At 39.1% G+C, this 20,776-nt stretch overlaps 1 protein-coding gene across 2 annotated transcripts in view; it reads left to right on the plus strand.

The window, feature by feature from the left end:
• KBTBD3 (kelch repeat and BTB domain containing 3) overlaps positions 1-17,858 on the plus strand; it is a 29,813-nt gene extending 11,955 nt beyond the window's left edge. For both annotated transcript variants that reach the window (XM_079789255.1, XM_079789256.1), the window contains exons 2-3: positions 10,356-10,601; positions 12,456-17,858. In XM_079789255.1, coding sequence (XP_079645381.1) covers positions 10,381-10,601; positions 12,456-14,058 — 1,824 coding nt within the window. In that variant the 5' untranslated portion in view covers positions 10,356-10,380 and the 3' untranslated portion in view covers positions 14,059-17,858. The remainder of the gene's footprint in view (positions 1-10,355; positions 10,602-12,455) is intronic.
• Positions 17,859-20,776: the final 2,918 nt, after the last annotated feature.

Consider the following 20,776-nt stretch of genomic DNA (forward strand, 5'->3'; position numbering starts at 1 on the left):
CCATGCACCAGGCCTCTGTCCTATCTAATAAAAGAGTGATATGCAGATTGACCATCACTCCAACACACAAGATGGCTGCCCCCATGTGGTCAAAGATGGCTGCCCCCAAGTGGACACAAGATGGTCACCACAAGATGGCCAGCAGGGGAGAGAAGTTTGGAGGGACCAGGCCTGCAAGGGAAGGCAGTTGTGGGTGATCAAGCCTGCAGGGGAGGGCAGTTAGGGGTGACCAGGCCGGCAGAGGAGGGAAGTTGGGGGTGACTGGGCCTGCAGGGAAGGGCAGTTAGGGGGGAACCCAGGCCTGCAGGGGAGAGCAGTTGGGGGGACCTGGCCTGCAGGGGAGGGCAGTTAGGGGCAAACAGGCTGGCAGGGGAGCAGTTAGGCATCAATCAGGCTGGCAGGGGAGTGGTTAGGGGGTGATCAGGCTGGCAGGCAGAAGCGGTTAGGGGCAATCAGGAAGGCACGCAGGTGAGCAGTTGGGAGCCAGCAGTCCTGGATTGTGAGAGGGATGTCCGACTCAGGCCTAAACGGGCAGTCGGACATCCCTCGAGGGGTCCCAGATTGGAGAGGGTGCAGGCTGGGCTGAGGGACACCCCCGTGCACGAATTTCATGTACCGGGCCTCTAGTGGAATATAATCTTTTTATAATGTGCTGTTGAATTTGGCTTGCTTATATTTTGTTGAGATTTTTTTGCATCTATATTTATTAGGGATTGGCATCTAGTTTTATGTAATGGCTTTATGTGGCTTGGTATTACAGTAATGATGGCCTTGTAAAATTAGTTTATGTGTTCCTTCCTCTTCAGTTGTTTTGGAAATGTTTGAGAAGGATTGGCCTTAATTCTTTTTTATTAAGTGTTTGGTAAATTTTACCCATTAATTCATCTGCTCCTGGACTTTTCTTTGTTGGAAGGTTTCCGATTATTAATTCAATCTTATAGTAATTGGTCAGATTTTCTATTTCTTCATGAGTCAGAGTTGGGAGGTTGTTTCTAGGAATTTATTCAGTTCATCTAGGTAATCTGGTATGATGATGTATAAATGTTCATAGTAGTTTCTTATGACCCTTTGTATTTCTGTGATATCAGTTACAATGTCTCCTCTTTTATTTACAATTTTATGCATTTGTGATCTCTCCACCTCTCCCTTCTCTCTGGTTAGTCTAGGTACAGTTTTGTCATCTATTCAAAGAACTATGTCTTAGTTTTGTCAATCTTTTTATTTTTTTCCTATTTCATTTATTTCTGCTCTAATCTTTATTATTTCCTTTCCCTAGTTTCTTGAGATGTAAAATTAATTTGTTTAGTTGATATCTTTTTCTTGATTTATGCATTTATTGCTATAAATTTTCCTCTTAGAACTACTTTTTCTTCATTCCATAAGTTTTGGTATGTTGTAATTTCATTTTCATTTGTCTCAAGATACTTTTTATTTCCTGCTTAATTGCTTATTTGATACATTTGTTGTTCAAGAATGTTTTGTTTAATTTCCAAATATTTGCCAATTTTCTCATTTTCCTCCCATTACTGATTTCTAGTTTCATATGATTATGGCTAGAAAACAGAGTTGAAATGGTTTTAGTCTTCTGAAATTTGCTATGACTTGCTCTGTGGCCTAACATATGTCTATCCTAGAAAATGTTCTGTTTATGCTTGAGAAGAATCATTATTCTGCTTTTGTTGGACAGAATGTTCTGTAAACACCTGTTAGTTCTCTTTGATCTATAATGCTGTTCAAATCCTCTGTTTACTTATTGATTTTTCTGTCTGGATGATCTATCCATGTTGAAAGTGGGGGTATTAAAGTCCCCAATTATTACTGTTTTGCTGTTTGTACCTCCTGATAGTTCTGTTAATATTTGCTTTATATATTTTGATGCTCTGATGTTGGGTGTATGAATATTTATAAGTTTTATATCTTCTTGATAGATTGACCCCATTGTCATCTTTGTCTCTTTTGACCATTTTTAGCTTAAAATCTATTTTTTTATAAGTACAACTACCCCATGCTTTCTTTTAATGACCACTAGTTTAAAATATCTTTCAATACATCTTTACTCTCATTCTGTGTGTGTCTATTGCCAAAGTGAGTTTTATGTTGGCAGCTTATTGTTGGATTTTGTGTTTTGTTTTGTTTTTGTTTTTAAATATTTTTATTGATTTCAGAGAGGAAGGGAGAAGGATAGACAGGTAGAAACTTCAATGATGAAAGAATCATCTATCGGTTGCCTCCTGCACACCCCTCCACTGGGAATCAAGCCAGCAACTCAGGCATGTGCACTTGGCCAGAATCGAACCTGGGACCCTTCAGTCTGCAGGCCGATGCTCTATCCACTGATCCAAACCGGCTAGGGCTGGATTTTGTGTTTTATCCATTCAGCCATTCTGTCCTTTGATTGGAGACTTTAATCCATTTACATTTACTAGTAAAGTAATTATTGTTAGGTAAAATCTTGCTATTGCCATGTTGTTAATTGTGTTCTGACAGTTTTGTATATCCTTTGTTCCTTGCTTTTTATCTTTCTGTCTTATTTGTGATTTGATGACTTTTTGTAGCAATATTCTTAGACTCCTGTATCACAATATTTTGTGTAATTACTATAGGTTTTTCCTTATTGGTTACCATGAGGCTTACATAAAATATAACACCCTTTAAGCTGATAATTTTGCTTACATATAAACTGGACATTTTTGCCCCCTTCCTCCCCTGGTATATTTTAGGTTATTGGTGTTTCAATTTATATCAGTTTTATATTGTGTATTCAGTAACAAATAGTTGTATTTATAGTTATTTTTAATATGTTTGTTTTTTAACTTTTAAACTAGAGTTGTCATTCAATTATGTAGCACCATTACAGTATTAGAGAATTTGACTTTGACTGTGTATTTACCATTACTAGTTAGTGTTACACTTAATATTCATATATTCTCATGATTTTAGTTAGCATCCTATTTCTGCTTGATTTTTTGTATTTTTTTGTAAGGCAGGTGTAGTAGTAATGAACTCCCTCAGCTTTTGTTTTTTGGGGAAAGTTTTTACTTCTCATTTTTTCTGAGAGGCAGCTTTGCCAGGTATAGTATTCTTAGCTGATAATTTTTTTTTCTTTCAATATTTTAAATATATCACCTCAAACTCTGGTCTGCAGAGTTTCTGCCCATAGTCTTATTGGGGGTGTGGTGGTGGTGGGGGGGGGTTGTATGTGATGTTTTACTCTTCTGCTTCTTTCAATATCGTTCTGTCTTTGACTTTTGACAATGTCATTATGATGTGATTCTGTGTAGCACTATTTGGCATCCTTTGGGCCTCATGACTCTGGATGTCCATTTATCTCTGCAGGTTGGGGAAGTTTTCAGCCATTATTGCTTTACGAATACTTTCTGTCCTTTCCTCTTTCTCTTCCTTCTGGCATTCTCATAATGCATATATTGTTCTTTTGATGGTATCCTATGAGTCCCATATGCTTTCTTCACTTTTTCATTTTTTATTTTCCTTTGTGCTCCTCCTTCTAGTAAACTGATTCTTTCTTCTGCTTGACTGAGTCTGATGTTTAAACTCTCCAATGAATTCTTCAGGCCAGTCATATATTTCAACTTTAAAATTGCTGGGTATTTTTTAATAATTTTTAATTCTTTGTTGAAATTCTCATTTCGTTCATGCATTATTTTGCTCATCATACCTAATAATAGACAAACATGTAAATTGACTGTACCTCCGCTATGCATACAGCAAATCAGAGTGAGTATGCAAATTAACCCAACAAAGATGGAGGTTAATTTGCATACGTAGGCGCCCAGCAGCCTGGGTCCCGGGAACTTTCTCAGCACACAGGTCACTCTGAGGTAGGTCCCCCATGGGTCCTGAGCAACCTGGGAAGGGCCTGAGCCAGGGGGCTCCTGGGCAGGGGCGGAGCCGGGTGATTGGAGGGAGCTGGGGGTCCCCTGTCCAGGCCCCAAGCCCCGGCCAGAGGCTTGGGGCCTGGGCAGGGGCGGAGCCGGGCAATCAGAGGGAGCTGTGGGGCCCCTGCCCAGGCCCCGAGGCTATAGGCCTGGCAGGGGTGGAGCTAGCGATTGGAGGGAGCTGGGGGTCCCCTGTCCAGGCCCCAAGCCCGGGCCAGAGGGTTGGGGCCTGGGCATGGGTGGAGCCAGGTGATCGGAGGGAGCTGGGGGTCCCCTATCCAGGCCAGATGCTTGGGGCCTGGGCAGGGGCAGAGCCTGGCAATCGGGCGATCGGAGGGAGCTGGGGGTCCCCTGTCCAGGCCTGGAGGCTTTAGGCCTTGGCAGGGGCGGAGCCAGACATCAGAGGCGATAGGTGTGAACTACAGAGGAAATAGCTTTTCTGACCGCTCATTGGCTAAGCTCCCTGTTTGCCACTGGTGATATTCTTAGTAACTTGAGTATAAGAATCCTAAAAGGTGATCTAGGGCTTTTCCACCACACTCCTGGAGAAAAAAATGAAGGTCCGCTGCTGGAGGGCTAAGGAATGTCATATCCTGCCCTAGCTGGTTTGGCTCAGTGGATAATGCCTAGGCTTGGCCACTGCAGGGTCTGGTTCGATTCTGATCAAGGGCATGTACCTCGGTTGCAGGCTCCTCCCTGGCTGGGGCCCAGGTCAGGGCTCATGCAGGAGGCAACCAATCAAAGAGTTCCTCTCACTTTGGTGTTTCTCTCTGTCTTGCCCTTTCTCTTCCACATTCTCTAAAAATCAATGGAAACATATCCTCAGGAGAGGATAAAAAAAAAGAAAGAAAGAAAGAAAGAAATGTCATATCCTATGAAAGACACAGCTTGAAAATGCCTAAAGAAAGTTGTCATTTTTTCATGATGAAGGGACTGGAGTCCGTGTTGATGAAAACACCTTGGTGGCTGCGGTGACTGGCAGTGGCTGCAGCAGCGGGGTGATGGGCTGGTGCCTTCCCCTGATCAGTCCGGTCGCCTCAGTAGGACATCCCCTGAGGGCTCCCAGTATGTGAGAGGGGGCAGGCTGGTTTGAGGGCCCCCCCAGTGCATGAATTTCATGCACCGGGCCCCTAGTTTATATATATAAAAGCCTAAGTGACCAAATGACTGAACAACTGAACGACTTGTTGACCGGTCACTATGATGCACACTGACCACCAGGGGCAGACGCTCAATGCAGGATTTGCCCCCTGGTGGTCAGTGCACTCCCACAGCAGGAATGCTGCTCAGTTGATCAATGGGCACCAGATGCAGGGCTCAGTGCTGGCCTCTGTAGCCCAGAGACCACAGCAGAGTGGCAGCGAGCCTACTGAACAACAGTGGCGGGGATGAGCAGGGGCAGCCGGTGGTGGTGGACTGCCAATTTCGGCCCAATCCCCGCAGGCTACACCGAGGGACCCCACCAGTGCACAAATCCCTGCACTGGGCCTCTAGTTTTATTTAACTGTCTGTGTTTCCTTGTAGTTCAGTCAATATTTGTAAGAGGATCATTCTGAATTCTTCGCAGACAGTTCATAAATCTCCTTTTCTTTAGGGTTAGTTATTGGAGCTTTATTACTTTCCTTTAGTGGTGTCATGTTGGCTCAGCTCTCTATTCCAGTGCCATTGTAAGCGGAGCTGTAGGTTGGGCTCTGCAGCTACCCAGGTATTCTGGGTAGGCTACATGGTTTGGTAGGCCTGGAGGCTGTTTTCAGCCCTACACAGGGCTTCGAATTTGCTTCCCAAACTGGTCGGGTAACAGGTGCCACAGTTGATATGGCTTGCTAGCTGGGAACCTGAATAAGACAAAACTGTGCACCAACCTTCCTGGCCATATGGGGTCACCAGCTGGGTTTTGCAGATGGGCAGAATCACTGGTTGGGTGCTCTGCTTATGTACTACTGGCCTATTTAGTTTCCCAGGTGCTCTGGCCAGGTTTCTTGGTGGGGTGGGACTGGAGGCTGCACTCAGCAGTAGACAGTTAAGAATTGGAATCCCTGCCCAACGGGGCAGCATAACTGGCTCCCAAGCCAGCAAGGCTCGTTGTTTGAGGTCTTGAATCAGGCAAAACTGTGCATCGAGTTTCCTGGCCAGATGGGATCACTGTCTTGTGTTCATATTCTTAAGAAACTGTCAAGTAATTTCCACTGGCAATGTATGAATGACCCAGTGTCTCTACATCCTCTTAAGCACTTGGTGTTATCACTATTCTCCATATTAGCCATTCCAATAGATGAGTAGTGGTATTTCATTGTGGTCTTAATTTTGCAATTTCATAGATTTCTGCTCTTTACATTTCCTTCTGCGTATCTTGAGTTTAATTTGCTTTTTTTTTTCTAGTTTCTTGAGATGGGAGCTTATATCATTGACTTGAGACCTTTATTCTTTTCTAATGTCCATGCTTAGTGCTATGAATTTTTCTCTGTGTTGTTTTAGCTACATCATACACATTTTGATATGTTGTATTTTCATTTTTATTCAGTCTAATGTGTTTGGTTTTTTTTTCATTCCCTTGAGACTTTCTCTGGCTCATGGATTAATTAGAAGTGTGTTATTTTGTTCCCAAGTGTGGACAATTTTATGTTATCTTTTTCTTATTTCTAGTTTGATTTCATTGTGGTCAAAGAGCATAGACTGTGTGATTTCAGTTCTTTTAAATCATTTGAGGTTTGTTTTGTAGGTCAAGATACTGTCACTCTTGATATATATTCCACAGTCACTTGAAAATAATGTGTGTTTTGTTGTTTGGTGGAGTTTTCTATAAAAGTTTATTAGGTTGTGTTGGTTGATGGTATTATTGAGTTCTATATCACTGCTGACTTACTGACTTCTTGATTAATGTTAGAAAGAGGTATTAATTTCCAGCTTTAATAGTATATTTGTCTGTTATTCTTTTCAGTTCTATTAGTTTTTGCTTCACATATTTTGCAGCTCTTTTGTTTGGTACATACACCTTTAGTTTTCTTCTTGGTGGATTGACATGATGTAATGTTACTCTCTGTCTCTGATAATTTCCCTTGCTGAAGTCTACTTGATAGAGCCATACCTGTTTTATTTTAATTAATGCTTGCATAGTCTGTCTTTTTCCATCCTTTTATTTTCAACCTACTTAAGTATATAATTCTATTGGGAATGAGTTGCTTGTAGGAAGTATAAAGTTGGTTCTTTTTTTTTCAATCTACTCTGCTAATGTCTGTCTTTTAATTGGTGCATATAGACCATTTACACTTATTGATTTACATGTATTACGATTATTGATATGTTAGTATTTAAGTCTGCATTTTTAAAAATATATATTTTATTGATTTTTTTACAGAGAGGAAGGGAGAGGGATAGAGAGCTAGAAACATTGATGATAGAGAAACATCGACCAGCTGCCTCCTGCACACCCCCTACCGGGGATGTGCCCGCAACCAATGTACATGCCCTTGACCAGAATCGAACCTGGGACCTTTCAGTCCGCAGATCGACGCTCTATCCACTGAGCCAAACTGGTTTCGGCATTAAGTCTGCATTTTTTGTTTGGTTGTCACATTGATTGGTTGCCTCCCGTTCGCACACTGACTGGGGCCAGGGATCAAGCCTGCAACCGAAGTATGTGCCCTTGACCAGGAATCAAATCCATGACCCTTTGGTCTGAGGGCCAATGCTCTAACCACTGAGCAAACCAACCAGGTCCATACTATTCTTAATATAGTACATCAACTATCCAGTAAAACTATTTGTGCTATGAAAAATAATAGGCACTAACCACATGTTGTGGGTTCTCCAGAAAAATGAACCAATGGGAGGGAGGGAGGGAGGGAGGGAGGGAGGGAGGGAGGGAGGGAGGGAGATAGGTAGGTAGGTAGATTGATTGATTGACTCTAAGGATTTGGCTTACATGTTTATGAAGGTAGAGAAGTCGCAGTCAGCAAGCTGGAGACCAGGAGAGCTGATAGTAAAGTTGTAGTCTATCAGAGTCTTAGTTCAAGGAGAAGCCTGATGTCCCTACTCAAAGACAGTCAGGCAGAGAGAAATTATTCTTTCCTACCTTTCTGTTTTCTTCAGGCTTTCACTGGATTGGGTGAGTCCCACTCACATTAAGGAGGGCAATTTGCTTTATTCAGTCCACTGATTCAAATGATAATCTCATCCAGAAACACCCTGGCAGACACACCTACAAATAATAGTTAGCCAAATAGTGAATTTGACACATAAAAGTAACCATCACATTACCAGTATATATGGCTACTGATCACTTAAAATATCACTAGAGCAACTAAGAAACTTTTTTTTTATTATTATTTTAAGTAATTGGAGAGCTAAACATGGCTCATTGTTCCTGTCTGCAGCAGTAGATTGTCTCAGTCCTCGAATGGAGCTTTGATGCTGTAGGACCATTCAGACTACTTCTCTAGTGTCTGGTTTCCACCTAGGCTAGAAACATCCCCTCTGGGAGGACCAGCTTGGTGCTGAGAAGTCCAAATACCACATATAGGGAAGTATAAACTAGCCACATGGAGAGATCTTGGGGTGGTGGGGGGTGGGGGGGGGGAACCCCATGTGTTCTAGCAATCCATTTGAAGCATCAGAAATGTGAATGAAAAAGCCATATTGGACCTCTGACCCAGTCAGGCCTTCAGATTGAGACAGGCCAGTAAGCCAGGACAAGTGGAACAGGGAAACAGACAGAGAGCTGAACAAATTGGCAGAGCAATTGACAGCAGATACAGAAAGTCACCACTCTAGAGATAACATTAGGCCTCAGTTGTATTTCAGCTCCAGGTCCAGAAAAGCAGGAAAACCTGGTGGGCAACACCAGGCCCAGCTGCAATGACTAAGGACCCCCTGCCCTGACACTGACCAATCAGTGGAGACCATGACCCTGAAGGAGCACACCTAGAAAACTGAGAGTAATCTGCTGAAACCCTTCCCTGAGACCTCCACTAAGATTCCCACCCACAAGAGAAAGAGAAACGCCTCCAGGCAAAGGACCCAGCTTGGGCATTCCCTGTGGGGAGCAGCCCCGCCATCCCCTTCCCTTCTTCCCTCTCTTGTTCCCCCACAGGCATGCATCTCCTAAACCCTAAAGGACCCCGTGAGACTTGCAACCAGGGGAGCAATGGGCAGCAGCAGCTCCTCCCAGGCTAACCCCTGAACCTGTTCCCAAGGCCCCCTCTTCTCTGCCTTCCCAGAGAGCTAAGGCAGCCCAGCCTAGGCTCTCCTGCTGCTGCTTCTATGCAAAGCCCTTTCTTGTTTTACTGTCCCAGCTTCAAAAAATGTTCCCTCAGAGTCACCTGGTCTCATGTTGTGAAATTTTTCCTGCACTAAGTCAAGAACCCACACACTACTGGTGGGTCCTAGGAGACCCACCAAGGGCTAGATCCCTTTCCAGTAACAAGATGACTTCAGCCAGAGCTGCCGTCTGACTTTAACCATATGAAAACCCCCAAGCAAGAAGCTTCAGCTAATCCCACAGAACCATAAGAGATTACAAATTTTTGTCTCAAGCCACTCAATTTTGGGGTGATTTGCAAAGCAGTAGATAACCAAAACAGAAATGTCCTAAGAAATCGAGGTTCTATATTTTTTTGCCTACTCTCATTCCTAGTCATCTTTTCCTTTCTGTTCCCTACTTCCTTGCTTTTGGTGGTGTCCACTTTCATGCTTAGAACTGAGTGTGCAGTTTGGGACAGTCACAATTATCTGGTCTTCAACTATCCAAGATTTCTGACCTCCTGTTTAAAAGGCCTTTAAAATAAAGTTATTTGTTGTTTCTTTCTGCTTTCAAATAAGCCAACTTGGATCAATGCTTGCCTTTTTCTTACTTAGTAAAGGCCATAATTAGTTAATACAATTTAACACAGATTCCACCACCCCAAACCCCCCCCCCTCGCCCCATCAGTTGTCTTTTAAAAGTCAAAAGGCATATAGCTGCAAGGAGTGTCTTGGTCTTGACTGTAAGAACCCACTGTTTACATTGGGAATTCTGCTTACTTGTGTCAGAATCAAACAACTTATTTGTGTCAGAATCAAAATCAATATTTAACATCTGCTTCGTTACCAGAAGAAAATGAGTGGGCAGGGAGAGGGTATATACCCAAATGATTACTATATAAATAATGGCTCTTACATAAAACAAGACTAGTCATGTAGTAAGATCCTATATAAGCTATTTATACAATTTATAAATTGTGCTACTGAACACACTTATATATCTTGAACTTTATCCCTTAATTATTAACTTTTTATTCCAGTGAGCACATTTATACAAATTTAAAAGGAATTTATTTTTAAGTGTCATGAAAACATGTTTAGAACAAGGACTACTATTTTGTCATTGTTCTTAGTGAGCATTTTTTATAATTGATAAGTGGGCAAATTTTGATCTGAAAATTTTATTAGAACTCTACTTCAGTGATTTTTTTTTCATTTCAGTTCTAAGTCCAAATAGAAATTGGATATGGATAATTCATATGATTTCAGTCAACGAAGCTCATGTAATGGAATTCCATCTGAGAAAACAAACAACTTACTTGTGTCAGAAGATCATGGACAGAAAATCTTGAGTGTACTACAGAATTTTAGAGAACAAAATGTCTTTTATGATTTCCAAATAATCATGAAAGATGAAATAATCCCATGTCATCGTTGTGTGTTAGCAGCGTGCAGCGACTTTTTCAGGTACTTTACTTTGTGTATGCCTCAGATTTTATGATATGGATAATTAAGTTAGCTTTTTAAACTCTCCTCAATTTTCCACCACAGGAGCATGCAACAGTAATTTTTATTTCTTGAAAAGAGCTCATTAGAGCCTAGATTAACTAATTATTTTTGAGTATGAAAATTTAGGACTATCTTTTGTGATATTTTATAGAACATTAGTCCCTTAAAATGTTCATGGGAAAATTGTTTTCATCTACAGTCATTTTATTTAGGGGATCCCTGCACTGTGTCCTTTAGAAAAAGAGGAAAGAACAGATTCATCCAAAATGAAAGCAAAGTTCAAAGAAAATGAGGCATCTGAACCACATTTCAGTCACGTATTGATTGTATCAATGTATTATCAGGAAGAGAGGGACTCCAACCCAGAGGATTTCAAGATTTCTCCTCTCTGGAACCTCTCACTATACTAGTGAGAAGTTCCTCCAGAAGCATTTCTGAAGGGGACCCAGCTTGTTCCAGTTTTGGAAACCTTCTGAATATAAGTTGGTTCCCATGTAGATCATCTTACAAGGAGTGTCCTAGTCATGGCACTGTAAGAACCCACTGTTTACATTGGGAATTCTGCAAGGGTTGGGGTCAAACCCATGACCCTGTGAGGCCTCTTGGTGGCATCCTGGACTTCAGCCGTCCTAGTCACTCTGCAGTAAACTTAAGTCCTCATTGCAGTTTTTTACATTATGTTCAAGTTTCAAGCAATTTTTATTTGAAGTTAACAGGGTTTAAATCTCTTATAAACAAACAATGAAAGAGTAAGATTTAAGACAAAAAATACAACTTTTATTAGCTGTTTGCCTAACTACACTGCATGTTTCCTTCTGTTTTTTTGTTTTGTTTTGTTTTGTTTTCAGTTATTTTCTCAGATAACTTCTTTTTTTTTTTAAATTTCTTTATTGATTAAGGTATTACATATGTGTCCTCAGATAACTTCTGTTATTTTTCTTTATACTTCCCTGGAACCCTAACTGTTCTTATGCTCTGTCACTCTCAGGTTCCACCAGTCTCTTCCCCTCTATCCTAATCCAGTTTTTCTTCCAAGTAGTTCTTTTCTGCCCCCTTATCCTCATGTCACCTCTTCATCAGAGGAAGCTGTATGGTACAGTGCTGCAGCACTTGGCCTCATAATACTCATGCCCTAAATCTAAATCCCAGCTCTACCATTTATTAGATAGGTGACTGTAGGTGTGGGACGTGGTTGCTGTTTCATTTTTTGAAATCACTTTCCCTTTTTCCTAAAGTGCCATATGAAATGTGTGTTTATCTTATTTGGTGGATTCCCCCACACAGACAGATGCACTTGCAGCATCTGATAACTCACTGTATTCCATTTTCATAGGTCTCAGTACTGCCAAATCAAAAATTCATTTGAAAGAGACTTTTAAATACTGAGTGCAGAAGCATTATGTACCTTAAATAATTTTAGTTATTACCTGCAGAGTTGGTACTAATTAACCAACCCATAAATAAATAAATTCAGCCATAAGAGAGAGATTTTATGAATAATACATAAGAACATCAAATCAGCGTACAAAATTTGAATCTTTTTATAGCCTTCTTTGGAATAGTTGCTATAGCTCAGTTATAATGAATATTTTGCAATGTGGGAATTATGTAATACATATGTTTTGTAGATAAATAGTATTGTATGTATCTATTCAAGACTTTAAACTAATTTATTAGGATGCTTTGAAATATATGTTATAAATATATTTTAAATCAACTTAAGGGTGAAGGAAATCTTTTCAAGGTAATACTGAAAATTTTCATGGAATAGATTATTTCTGTGTACTTCTTCTATGTTCTTTATTTTTGCAGGGCTATGTTTGAAGTAAACATGAAAGAAAGAGATGGTGGGAGTGTTACCATTACCAATTTGTCCTCTGAAGCGGTAAAAGCCTTTCTTGATTACGCCTATACTGGAAAAGCAAAGATCACAGGTGATAACGTGGAAATGTTCTTCCAGGTGTCATCGTTTCTCCAAGTTCCCTTCCTATCCAAAGCCTGCAGTGACTTCTTAATAAAAAGTATTAATATTGTCAATTGTTTACAGTTATTATCTATATCAGATAGCTACGGCTCACCCCGTTTGTTTGATCATGCATTATACTTTGTACAGCATCACTTTTCCTTGTTATTTAAATCCAGTGATTTCTTAGAGATGAATTTTGGAGTAGTGCAGAAATGTCTGGAATCGGATGAATTAGATGTTCCTGAAGAAGAAACGGTACTGAAAGTTGTCCTTAATTGGACTAAATATAACTTAGAAGCGAGGCAAAAGCATCTGCCTTATTTGATTAAAAAAGTAAGATTACATCAATTACCTGAGGAGACACTTCAAGACTGTCTGCTCAGTGAAGAGTGTTTACTCAAAAACACCAACTGCTTTGACATAGTCATGGATGCAGTTAAGTGTGTGCAAGGTTCTGGTGGGCTTTTCCCTGATGCGCGACCATCCACAACTGAAAAATACATATTTGTTCACAAAACTGAGGAAAATGGCGAAAATCAACACACATTTTGCTATAATATTAAAACCGATTCGTGGAAAATACTGCCACAATCACACCTGATCGATTTGCCCGGATCTAGTCTGGCAAGTTACGGAGAAAAAATATTCTTGACCGGTGGTTGCAAGGGGCCGTGTTGTAGAACAGTTCGGCTTCATATTGCAGAGTCATATCATGACGCCACTGATCAAACCTGGTGCTATTGTCCAGTCAAAAATGATTTCTTCCCAGTATCGACTATGAAAACACCAAGAACCATGCATACATCGGTTATGGCTCTCAATAGATTGTTTGTCATAGGTGGAAAGACTACGGGATCTCAGGACATTAAAAGCCTCTTAGATGTTGAATCTTACAACCCTCTTTCCAGAGAATGGATGTCTGTTAGCCCGTTGCCCAGGGGCATCTACTACCCCGAAGCAAGTGCATGCCAAAGTGTAATTTATGTTCTTGGATCAGAGGTAGAGATTACAGATGCCTTTAACCCATCACTTGATTGCTTTTTTAGATACAACGCTACAACTGATCAGTGGTCGGAATTAGTAGCAGAGTTTGGGCAGTTTTTTCATGCCACACTCATCAAAGCTGTCCCGGTAAACTGCACGCTGTATATATGTGACCTTTCCACCTATAAGGTCTATAGTTTTTGTCCAGATACTTGTGTCTGGAAGGGTGAAGGATCTTTTGAATGTGCAGGCTTTAATGCAGGTGCAGTTGGAATTGAAGATAAAATTTACATATTAGGTGGTGATTACGCCCCCGATGAAATCACAGATGAAGTGCAGGTCTACCACAGCAGCAGGTCCGAGTGGGAGGAAGTGTCACCAATGCCAAGAGCCTTAACCGAATTTTACTGCCAGGTGATTCAGTTTAACAAATACCGGGACCCCTGGCTTTCTAATCATTTCTAAAAGTAGTGTGTGCCTAGACATTGTAAAACTATTCCGGTTCTAGAAACCTAGGGGAGGTTTGTTAAATAACAGTTGGTAGAAAAGGTCTTTACATCTTAAATTAAAATTTACCTTATATTAGAGAATTACTATGAATGTACACTATGTAAGAATTAGCAGTTCCCAGAAACTTAAAATATAAAATGCATTTTACCAAAAATTATACTGAATATAATTTAATCTTGGAGAATCCAGAATACTTGTATTTCCTTCTGTAAATAAAACTCATAGGCTTGAATGTTTTAATTTTTAACAGTGAAATACAAAAACAAATCAAATAGTAAAAACAAATCAAAGTTCACAGATTTGTACTATGTAAATGGGAGAAATCTCTTTAGGTAGTAAAAATGAATTATGTACACTATATTTTATGAAGTGAAAAATAAAAGGTGAGAATCCTACCCTGTTACTACAGGTTTAAGAGTTATTGAATTCCTATCCTTTCTGATCATAGTTAGCTTCTTTTAAGAACTTTTTTCTTTCACCATTATTTGGTCAGAAATTTTTCTAAAATGCAATGTGTTACCCCAGCATCCTAAACTGTACACTAAACATGAACATTTTTTATAATTCAACTTATGACTCAACTCCTCATTAAGAGCATAATGTACCATATTATACTTTCATAATGCTACCAGCAGTTACTGAAATGTTTTTAAAATTGCTGTTCCTATTAGTTCTCGGTGTTAGTTGGCTTGGATATCTTGCAGTATAATAGCTCCCTTATTTTCTGGCTCAAGCTTAGTAAATTAACATTCTTGATTTAATTATTAGTTCTAAGTTACACTGACCTGAGCTTACTTAACATGTAACCCATTTGAGTGAAGTTCTCGGATTCTTGGATGGAAATGCTGAGATACTTTTTCAGTATCATTGCCAGGTTCCAACATAATTGAGGACCTCTGGCTAAGTGAATCATTGTCGTTGTATTCCTTAAACTATTAAATGTCCAACTTTGTGTTGCAAATAGGAATTTCAGCATTTAAATTAGTACCATATGAGTTGCCTGTGATGATATCCAAGTGTAAAGCACCATGTTGGTTTATTACTTTAGTAAATTATTCATAGTGAATTATTTTCTAAATTTAGGACAAAATTTAAATTTAGAAAATGTTGGTATTGATAGCAGTATTCACTACCAACATCTGTTTAGATGTTCAATCACCTTTAACCCAAACAGTGGAAAAGTATTAATCATCCTTGTTCTCAGCTAGGATGATTCTGGTTTTGCAAAAGGATATGTTTCTTTAATCAGTTTAAAAGATAGAAGCATTTTAGGTTTTAAGACCCCCTATTTACATCTCAGGCAATGTGTAGATTGGATTTCTCAAATGTAGTTCCCATACTCTGTAGTAAATGTTAATCTGTTGTAAATGTACATATTCTTTAGGAGTATGTTCCAAAGTGGAAATATACCTAAGTGAAGGTTCTTTTATTTTACCATATAAATGTATACAATCATAAGTTCAAATGTATTTTTCAAAATACAATAGCATATTAGAACACATTATCATGCAATTACAAAGTCCGGCCCTAATCAGATAGGAAGCATTCTGTAGAATTGGTGGCCTTCCTCCCTGCCTACCTTAGTTAGCTCCACCCTTTCTCTCTCTCTCTCTCTCTCTCTCTCTCTCTCTCTCTCTCTCTCTCTGTCTCTGGCTTTGGAACTGAATTCAGGCCATAACAGTGGGTGGCCTATATGTATGTGGATTCACTGAACTCTATCACTCTTCTCATTGCCCATTGATTAATGGTAACGTTTCTGGAAATAGCCTTGTAATCCAGGCCTGGGTGGCTCCCTCTGCATTTGGTATAATATATTTTCTAATGCATAAGACTTCCTACCTTAATTTCTATAATTACTGCAGGTTACTTAATCATTTTTCCTTATTGCCATCCCTTTACATCTGTGCCTGAGTGCTCTTCATCTTTTATATCTGCCAGAAAAGCACTCTCTCTAGTCACAAATCCCCAAACTCTTCCTTTACTGTTCCTTTTCCTTGGCACCATTGTAACCTGTGCTAGGCTTGTCCCTGTTAGTAGTTGATGCTGTTCTAATTTTGTGCCTTCTTATATGATAGCACTTTAATTTGATCTATCTGCGCTGGTTCTGTGTGTTCAAAAATCCTCAAGAACCCAACCACACAGACACATGGTCAGTGACTAAACTGGTTATATTTTTCTGATCTTGTCAATCACTGTGGCTTCACTGTCCAAGAACCATATATATATAAATTCAGATCTCACTCTCCATTCTGGATCTCTGATGTGCAAGTTTCAATGATCTCTTTTCTATTCAGTACCCCCAGAAGGAACTATTTTTTCTGCCTATAAGATTAGGGAAGAGGGAATAATATTCTTTTATCAGTGACCTCTTTTTAAGTATTTTTTTTCCTCCAAGTCTGATTTTCTTTCATTATCATTCTTCAGCCACTGCCGCAGTGTAAGAGACAGAATGATTGTGCTCATTATCCAGATTGCTTTCAATCTTGTGGAAGAACTCTATTTAGCATTTTTAATCCTTTATCAATTTCTCTTGCTCCACTACATTTGGATTATGCACACACACAAAAATGCTGATATTGTAATATCTTCTAAAATTGAAAGTAGGTATATGGCATTGCTAATATAAAGAAGATTGCATTTAACATTTTTTTGAAGTAAATTCAAAGTTAATGGATATTCCTAGAGTGATCTTCAAACTTGATTTAAAATGTGGAGCACCTTTTGTTCATCGGTTGCCTGGGAGATGGAGCATATGAAGAATATTAGAATAATCAAAATTAACTACATTCCCATAACACTCAACTCTAGTCTGGGGATGGAAAGAGGTCTTTATCACCACGTCCTGCAACATTTTCCCCAGATACCAAGAAGAGCAATTGAGTATATGTTCAGTGTACCCAGTTCAAGTTACACGATTTGGGAATTGGAATCAAGTATATAGGGAAGCATTTGTTTGCATTTTGAGATATGGAAGCAATAAATATAATGTAATGATTAAATATATTGTTGACTATATAATGTTACTTTTAGATCACCATTCTCAGTTTAGTTGGATCCAGTGTTTGGAATATATTTTCTCATATTTAGAATAGAATTTGTAAGACTCAAAAATGGCTCCAATAGGCAGCTCTAGAGGGCAACCTAAGAACACAGGCTAGAATTTGTAGGGAAGCAGATTTCTGTTCAACATAAGAAAAAACTTTACTCCAAATTATAAAGCCATATCTATAACAAGACAAACGATGGAAGACTGAGGCATGTGGCACACAATTAGTCCAATAAATTCCTACACGGGAATGCGCAACCAAAGATTTCTACATTCTATTTACATACACCTTTTTATCTTAATAGTTTTCTGACATGTGACTACTTGCTTTCTCCTCCAATTTATTCAGGAGTTTTGTAACGATTTCAATGGTTCTGCATACTTAAGATTTAAATAGGATTTGAGTCTTAAAACTACATCATTTCAAGAGCATTCCTATGAAAGAAAATTTGTTCTGTGTTCTTTAATTACTCAGGAAAAAGTCTGCAAATGGTGCTGACATTATAGTAAGCTGCTAATAAGGATTTTTCCTTCTGCCTACCATAGGTGCACATTTGTTTTATATAAATAGAAACTGAAAGACCAGTACCTGAATTATTGTTCTTATTTTGCTGCTAATATATCTATATATTTAAATGTAGTGATTCTTATTAAAGATTGTGTGCTTTAAGAGAAATCTTTATATCTTAAAAATGTAGATGTATTTATAAATAATATTTGATGGCACTATGCTTAATCAAATTTAATATCTAAATAGGGGATATAATCAGAGGATGGTGTTATTACATCAAAAGACAACTATTCTAAACCATATTGAAACTTCAAAATAACCAAAATAACCTTAGCATCTAATACAGCTTTCCACCTGTTATAGAAAGCCCCTCTAAATTTTAAAACATCCTTGAATGATGATTTTTTAAAAATTTCTAAGTCAGTGTTTTCAGTGGTAAAGAGCTCACCACCTCCATTTTTGAGCAGTTCTATTGGAAAGTTCTTCCTAACATTAAAAGCAATTCTGCCTCCTTGTAATAATTTCCAGCCCTTGGTTTTAGGTTGCTGACTCCATAAGTGTCCCACTTCTCTAAGATCAAAGCCTCATTTTCCTTCTTATTTAAATGTTTAGCACTTCAAAACCTGCCACAATGGCCAGGATGGCATGCTTCTCCTTGTATAATTGCCTCTATTTGGTGGGTTGCACCTGACCAGCATTGCAGAAACTCTTGATAATTCAGGCATCTCTGTAGATCCTATTAATCCAATTTGAGTTGGAGCTTCTCTCTCTCTCTCTCTCTCTCTCTCTCTCTCTCTCTCTCTTTCTCTCTCTCTCTCTCTCTCTCTCTCTTTCTCTCTCTCTCTCTCTCTCTCTCTCTCTCTCTCTCTCTCTCTCTCTCTCTCTCTTCCTCCCTCACTCCTTCCTTCTACTCTTATTAACATAATCACAAACATTTTCTGGGAGAGGAATTCTAAAGTCAAATTTTAATGTCTTTAAATCATTTGTCATTGGATATGGTTTTCAGAATTTTAAAAACACATCTAAAACAAGACTCTAAAAAGTGTACAAAAAAAAGAAACCAAAGCAGCCACATCCTGGGTGGTTAATGAGGACAATTTACTTGCAAATTAATTAAGACCAGCCTTATGGTGATAACAATCTAAGTTAGGAGATTCATCTGTGCTGGTAACCAGTTGGATAGAGTATATTTCCATAAAACAGTGACATTATTATAAAAACTTTATGAGTCATGTAGCTTTATTCATTTCAATATTTTTTACCACATTCCCAACCATAACTGTCTAGCTCAACAAATTATGAATTTGGTTCCAAGGGTAACAAGGTTGCTGGAGTAATGAGAGTAGTACAGTTCTCTGAGTATCATGATTGTGTAAATATTTCTTTACATGTCTGTCTTCCTCATTAAATTGGAAACTCTTAGGAATAGGGACGTACATTCCTCATTACTGGACCTAGTAATTAGCACACTGTCTGCATATAATAAGGCATCCAATAAACTGATAATATATTGAGCCAATATGTGAACTAAAATATATTTATTAGTTACATTGTTACTGAATGGGTTTGCTATAATTGCATATTTTGCAACTTTTTTCATCTACAAAGGACATTAATTGGATTTACATTAGGATTTTACATTTTAGAATGCTATCTCATTGTACTTGAGTTATTTATGTGTTCTTTTAAAAATATTTAATATCTTTTTCATTTAAAGTCTGAGAAATTGGGTTAGGTAATTCACACAACTTCAGTTTTTGTTAGTATATGGGAAAGTTAATAATGAAGCTTTTTTTTATTATTATTTGAGAGTGAAATTGCATTATCCAGCGCACTGCCCACCTTTTGAGAACATGTATAATTGATTATATAACTGTATAGGATATGCATAGTTGGTTCTTGAAAGTGAAATTATAGATTCAAAGTCATTTATCCACCTATTTTTTTAGTGCTTATAGCTTATTTATTCTCTGAATTTTATTTATACTAATTCTCTGTTTCCTTTCAAAGGCAATAATAGATAAGACAACGACTACAAATTTTATTATTAGTCAACCATTTCTACTATAAGAGCATGATAGTTTTAGTGGCCTTTTTCCCATTTCTCAAAGCTAATTATATTGCATACACAAGTAATTTGCTTAATTTCTCTGTCTGTGGAATGTGGGCTTTTCTCATAGGCTGTGAGAAATAAAATCAGCATTTTTGCAGGTTCATGTTAACAAGATTAACGTGTAATAAAACATGTCAATTCTAGAAAACAATTATTTATTAAAATGTATCTCAGAAAAGAATATATTGTTTGTGTTTGTTATCATTAGAAATAAAAGGGGTGGATAAAGGTGGATGTTAAGGCTCTTGTTTTCTTGACTCCCCTTCCCCAGATGCCCTGCAGGGCTCTGAAGAGTCAGAATTACCGAGTTTGCAATGGTCAAGGTGGGGGGCTTCTGTAGCTCTGATGACATGTCCTGTAATATAGACTTCAGGGTGGACACCCCGGTCTGGAAGAATGGAATACCTGCTAGAGTTCAGATGAGTCATGGGTGGGAAGAGGCCTCCAGCCCCTGACTGAGCTAAGAACAGACCTGATACTTATGAACCACAAGTGACGGCAGCAGAGGCTAGCCGAACGTGCAGGACCAGGTCCTGGCCCACCCGGGACCAGACAGCTGCCAGTGTAAGCCTTCCTACCTCATGTGCCCAAATGCTCATGGAGTAGAGCTAGTGACTGGGATCAAAGTCTGAGACACGGTGGTACCATGAAAATGCTATTTAAATGTTTCCATTGAACAGGCGCTGTCAATTGCAGTTGCTGTAATGTTTCCTCTTTCCGGACAGGCCCATTTTTCTGTCGTGTCCCTGGCTTTCCTAGGTGATGAGCTGTGATTTACTAAATGACCTTGGCTCCCATGACACTCTCTGGAGACTACTGCCCAGGTAGAAACAGAGTTCCTCCTTGGAAACCCCCTTGAAGACCTAGCTCTGTTTTCATCCCACCTGGCTGCCTAAGGCGTTTCCTTCCCTGAATTCCTGAGGCTCTCCGCTGCTCTCTTGTTAATCCTTGATCCAACTGACCTGCTCCAGACTTTTTCCCTTATTATCTCCAAATCTCTACG

Source organism: Cnephaeus nilssonii (genome assembly GCF_951640355.1).
Source record: "Cnephaeus nilssonii genome assembly, chromosome: 13".
NCBI classification, from domain to species: domain Eukaryota; kingdom Metazoa; phylum Chordata; class Mammalia; order Chiroptera; family Vespertilionidae; genus Cnephaeus; species Cnephaeus nilssonii.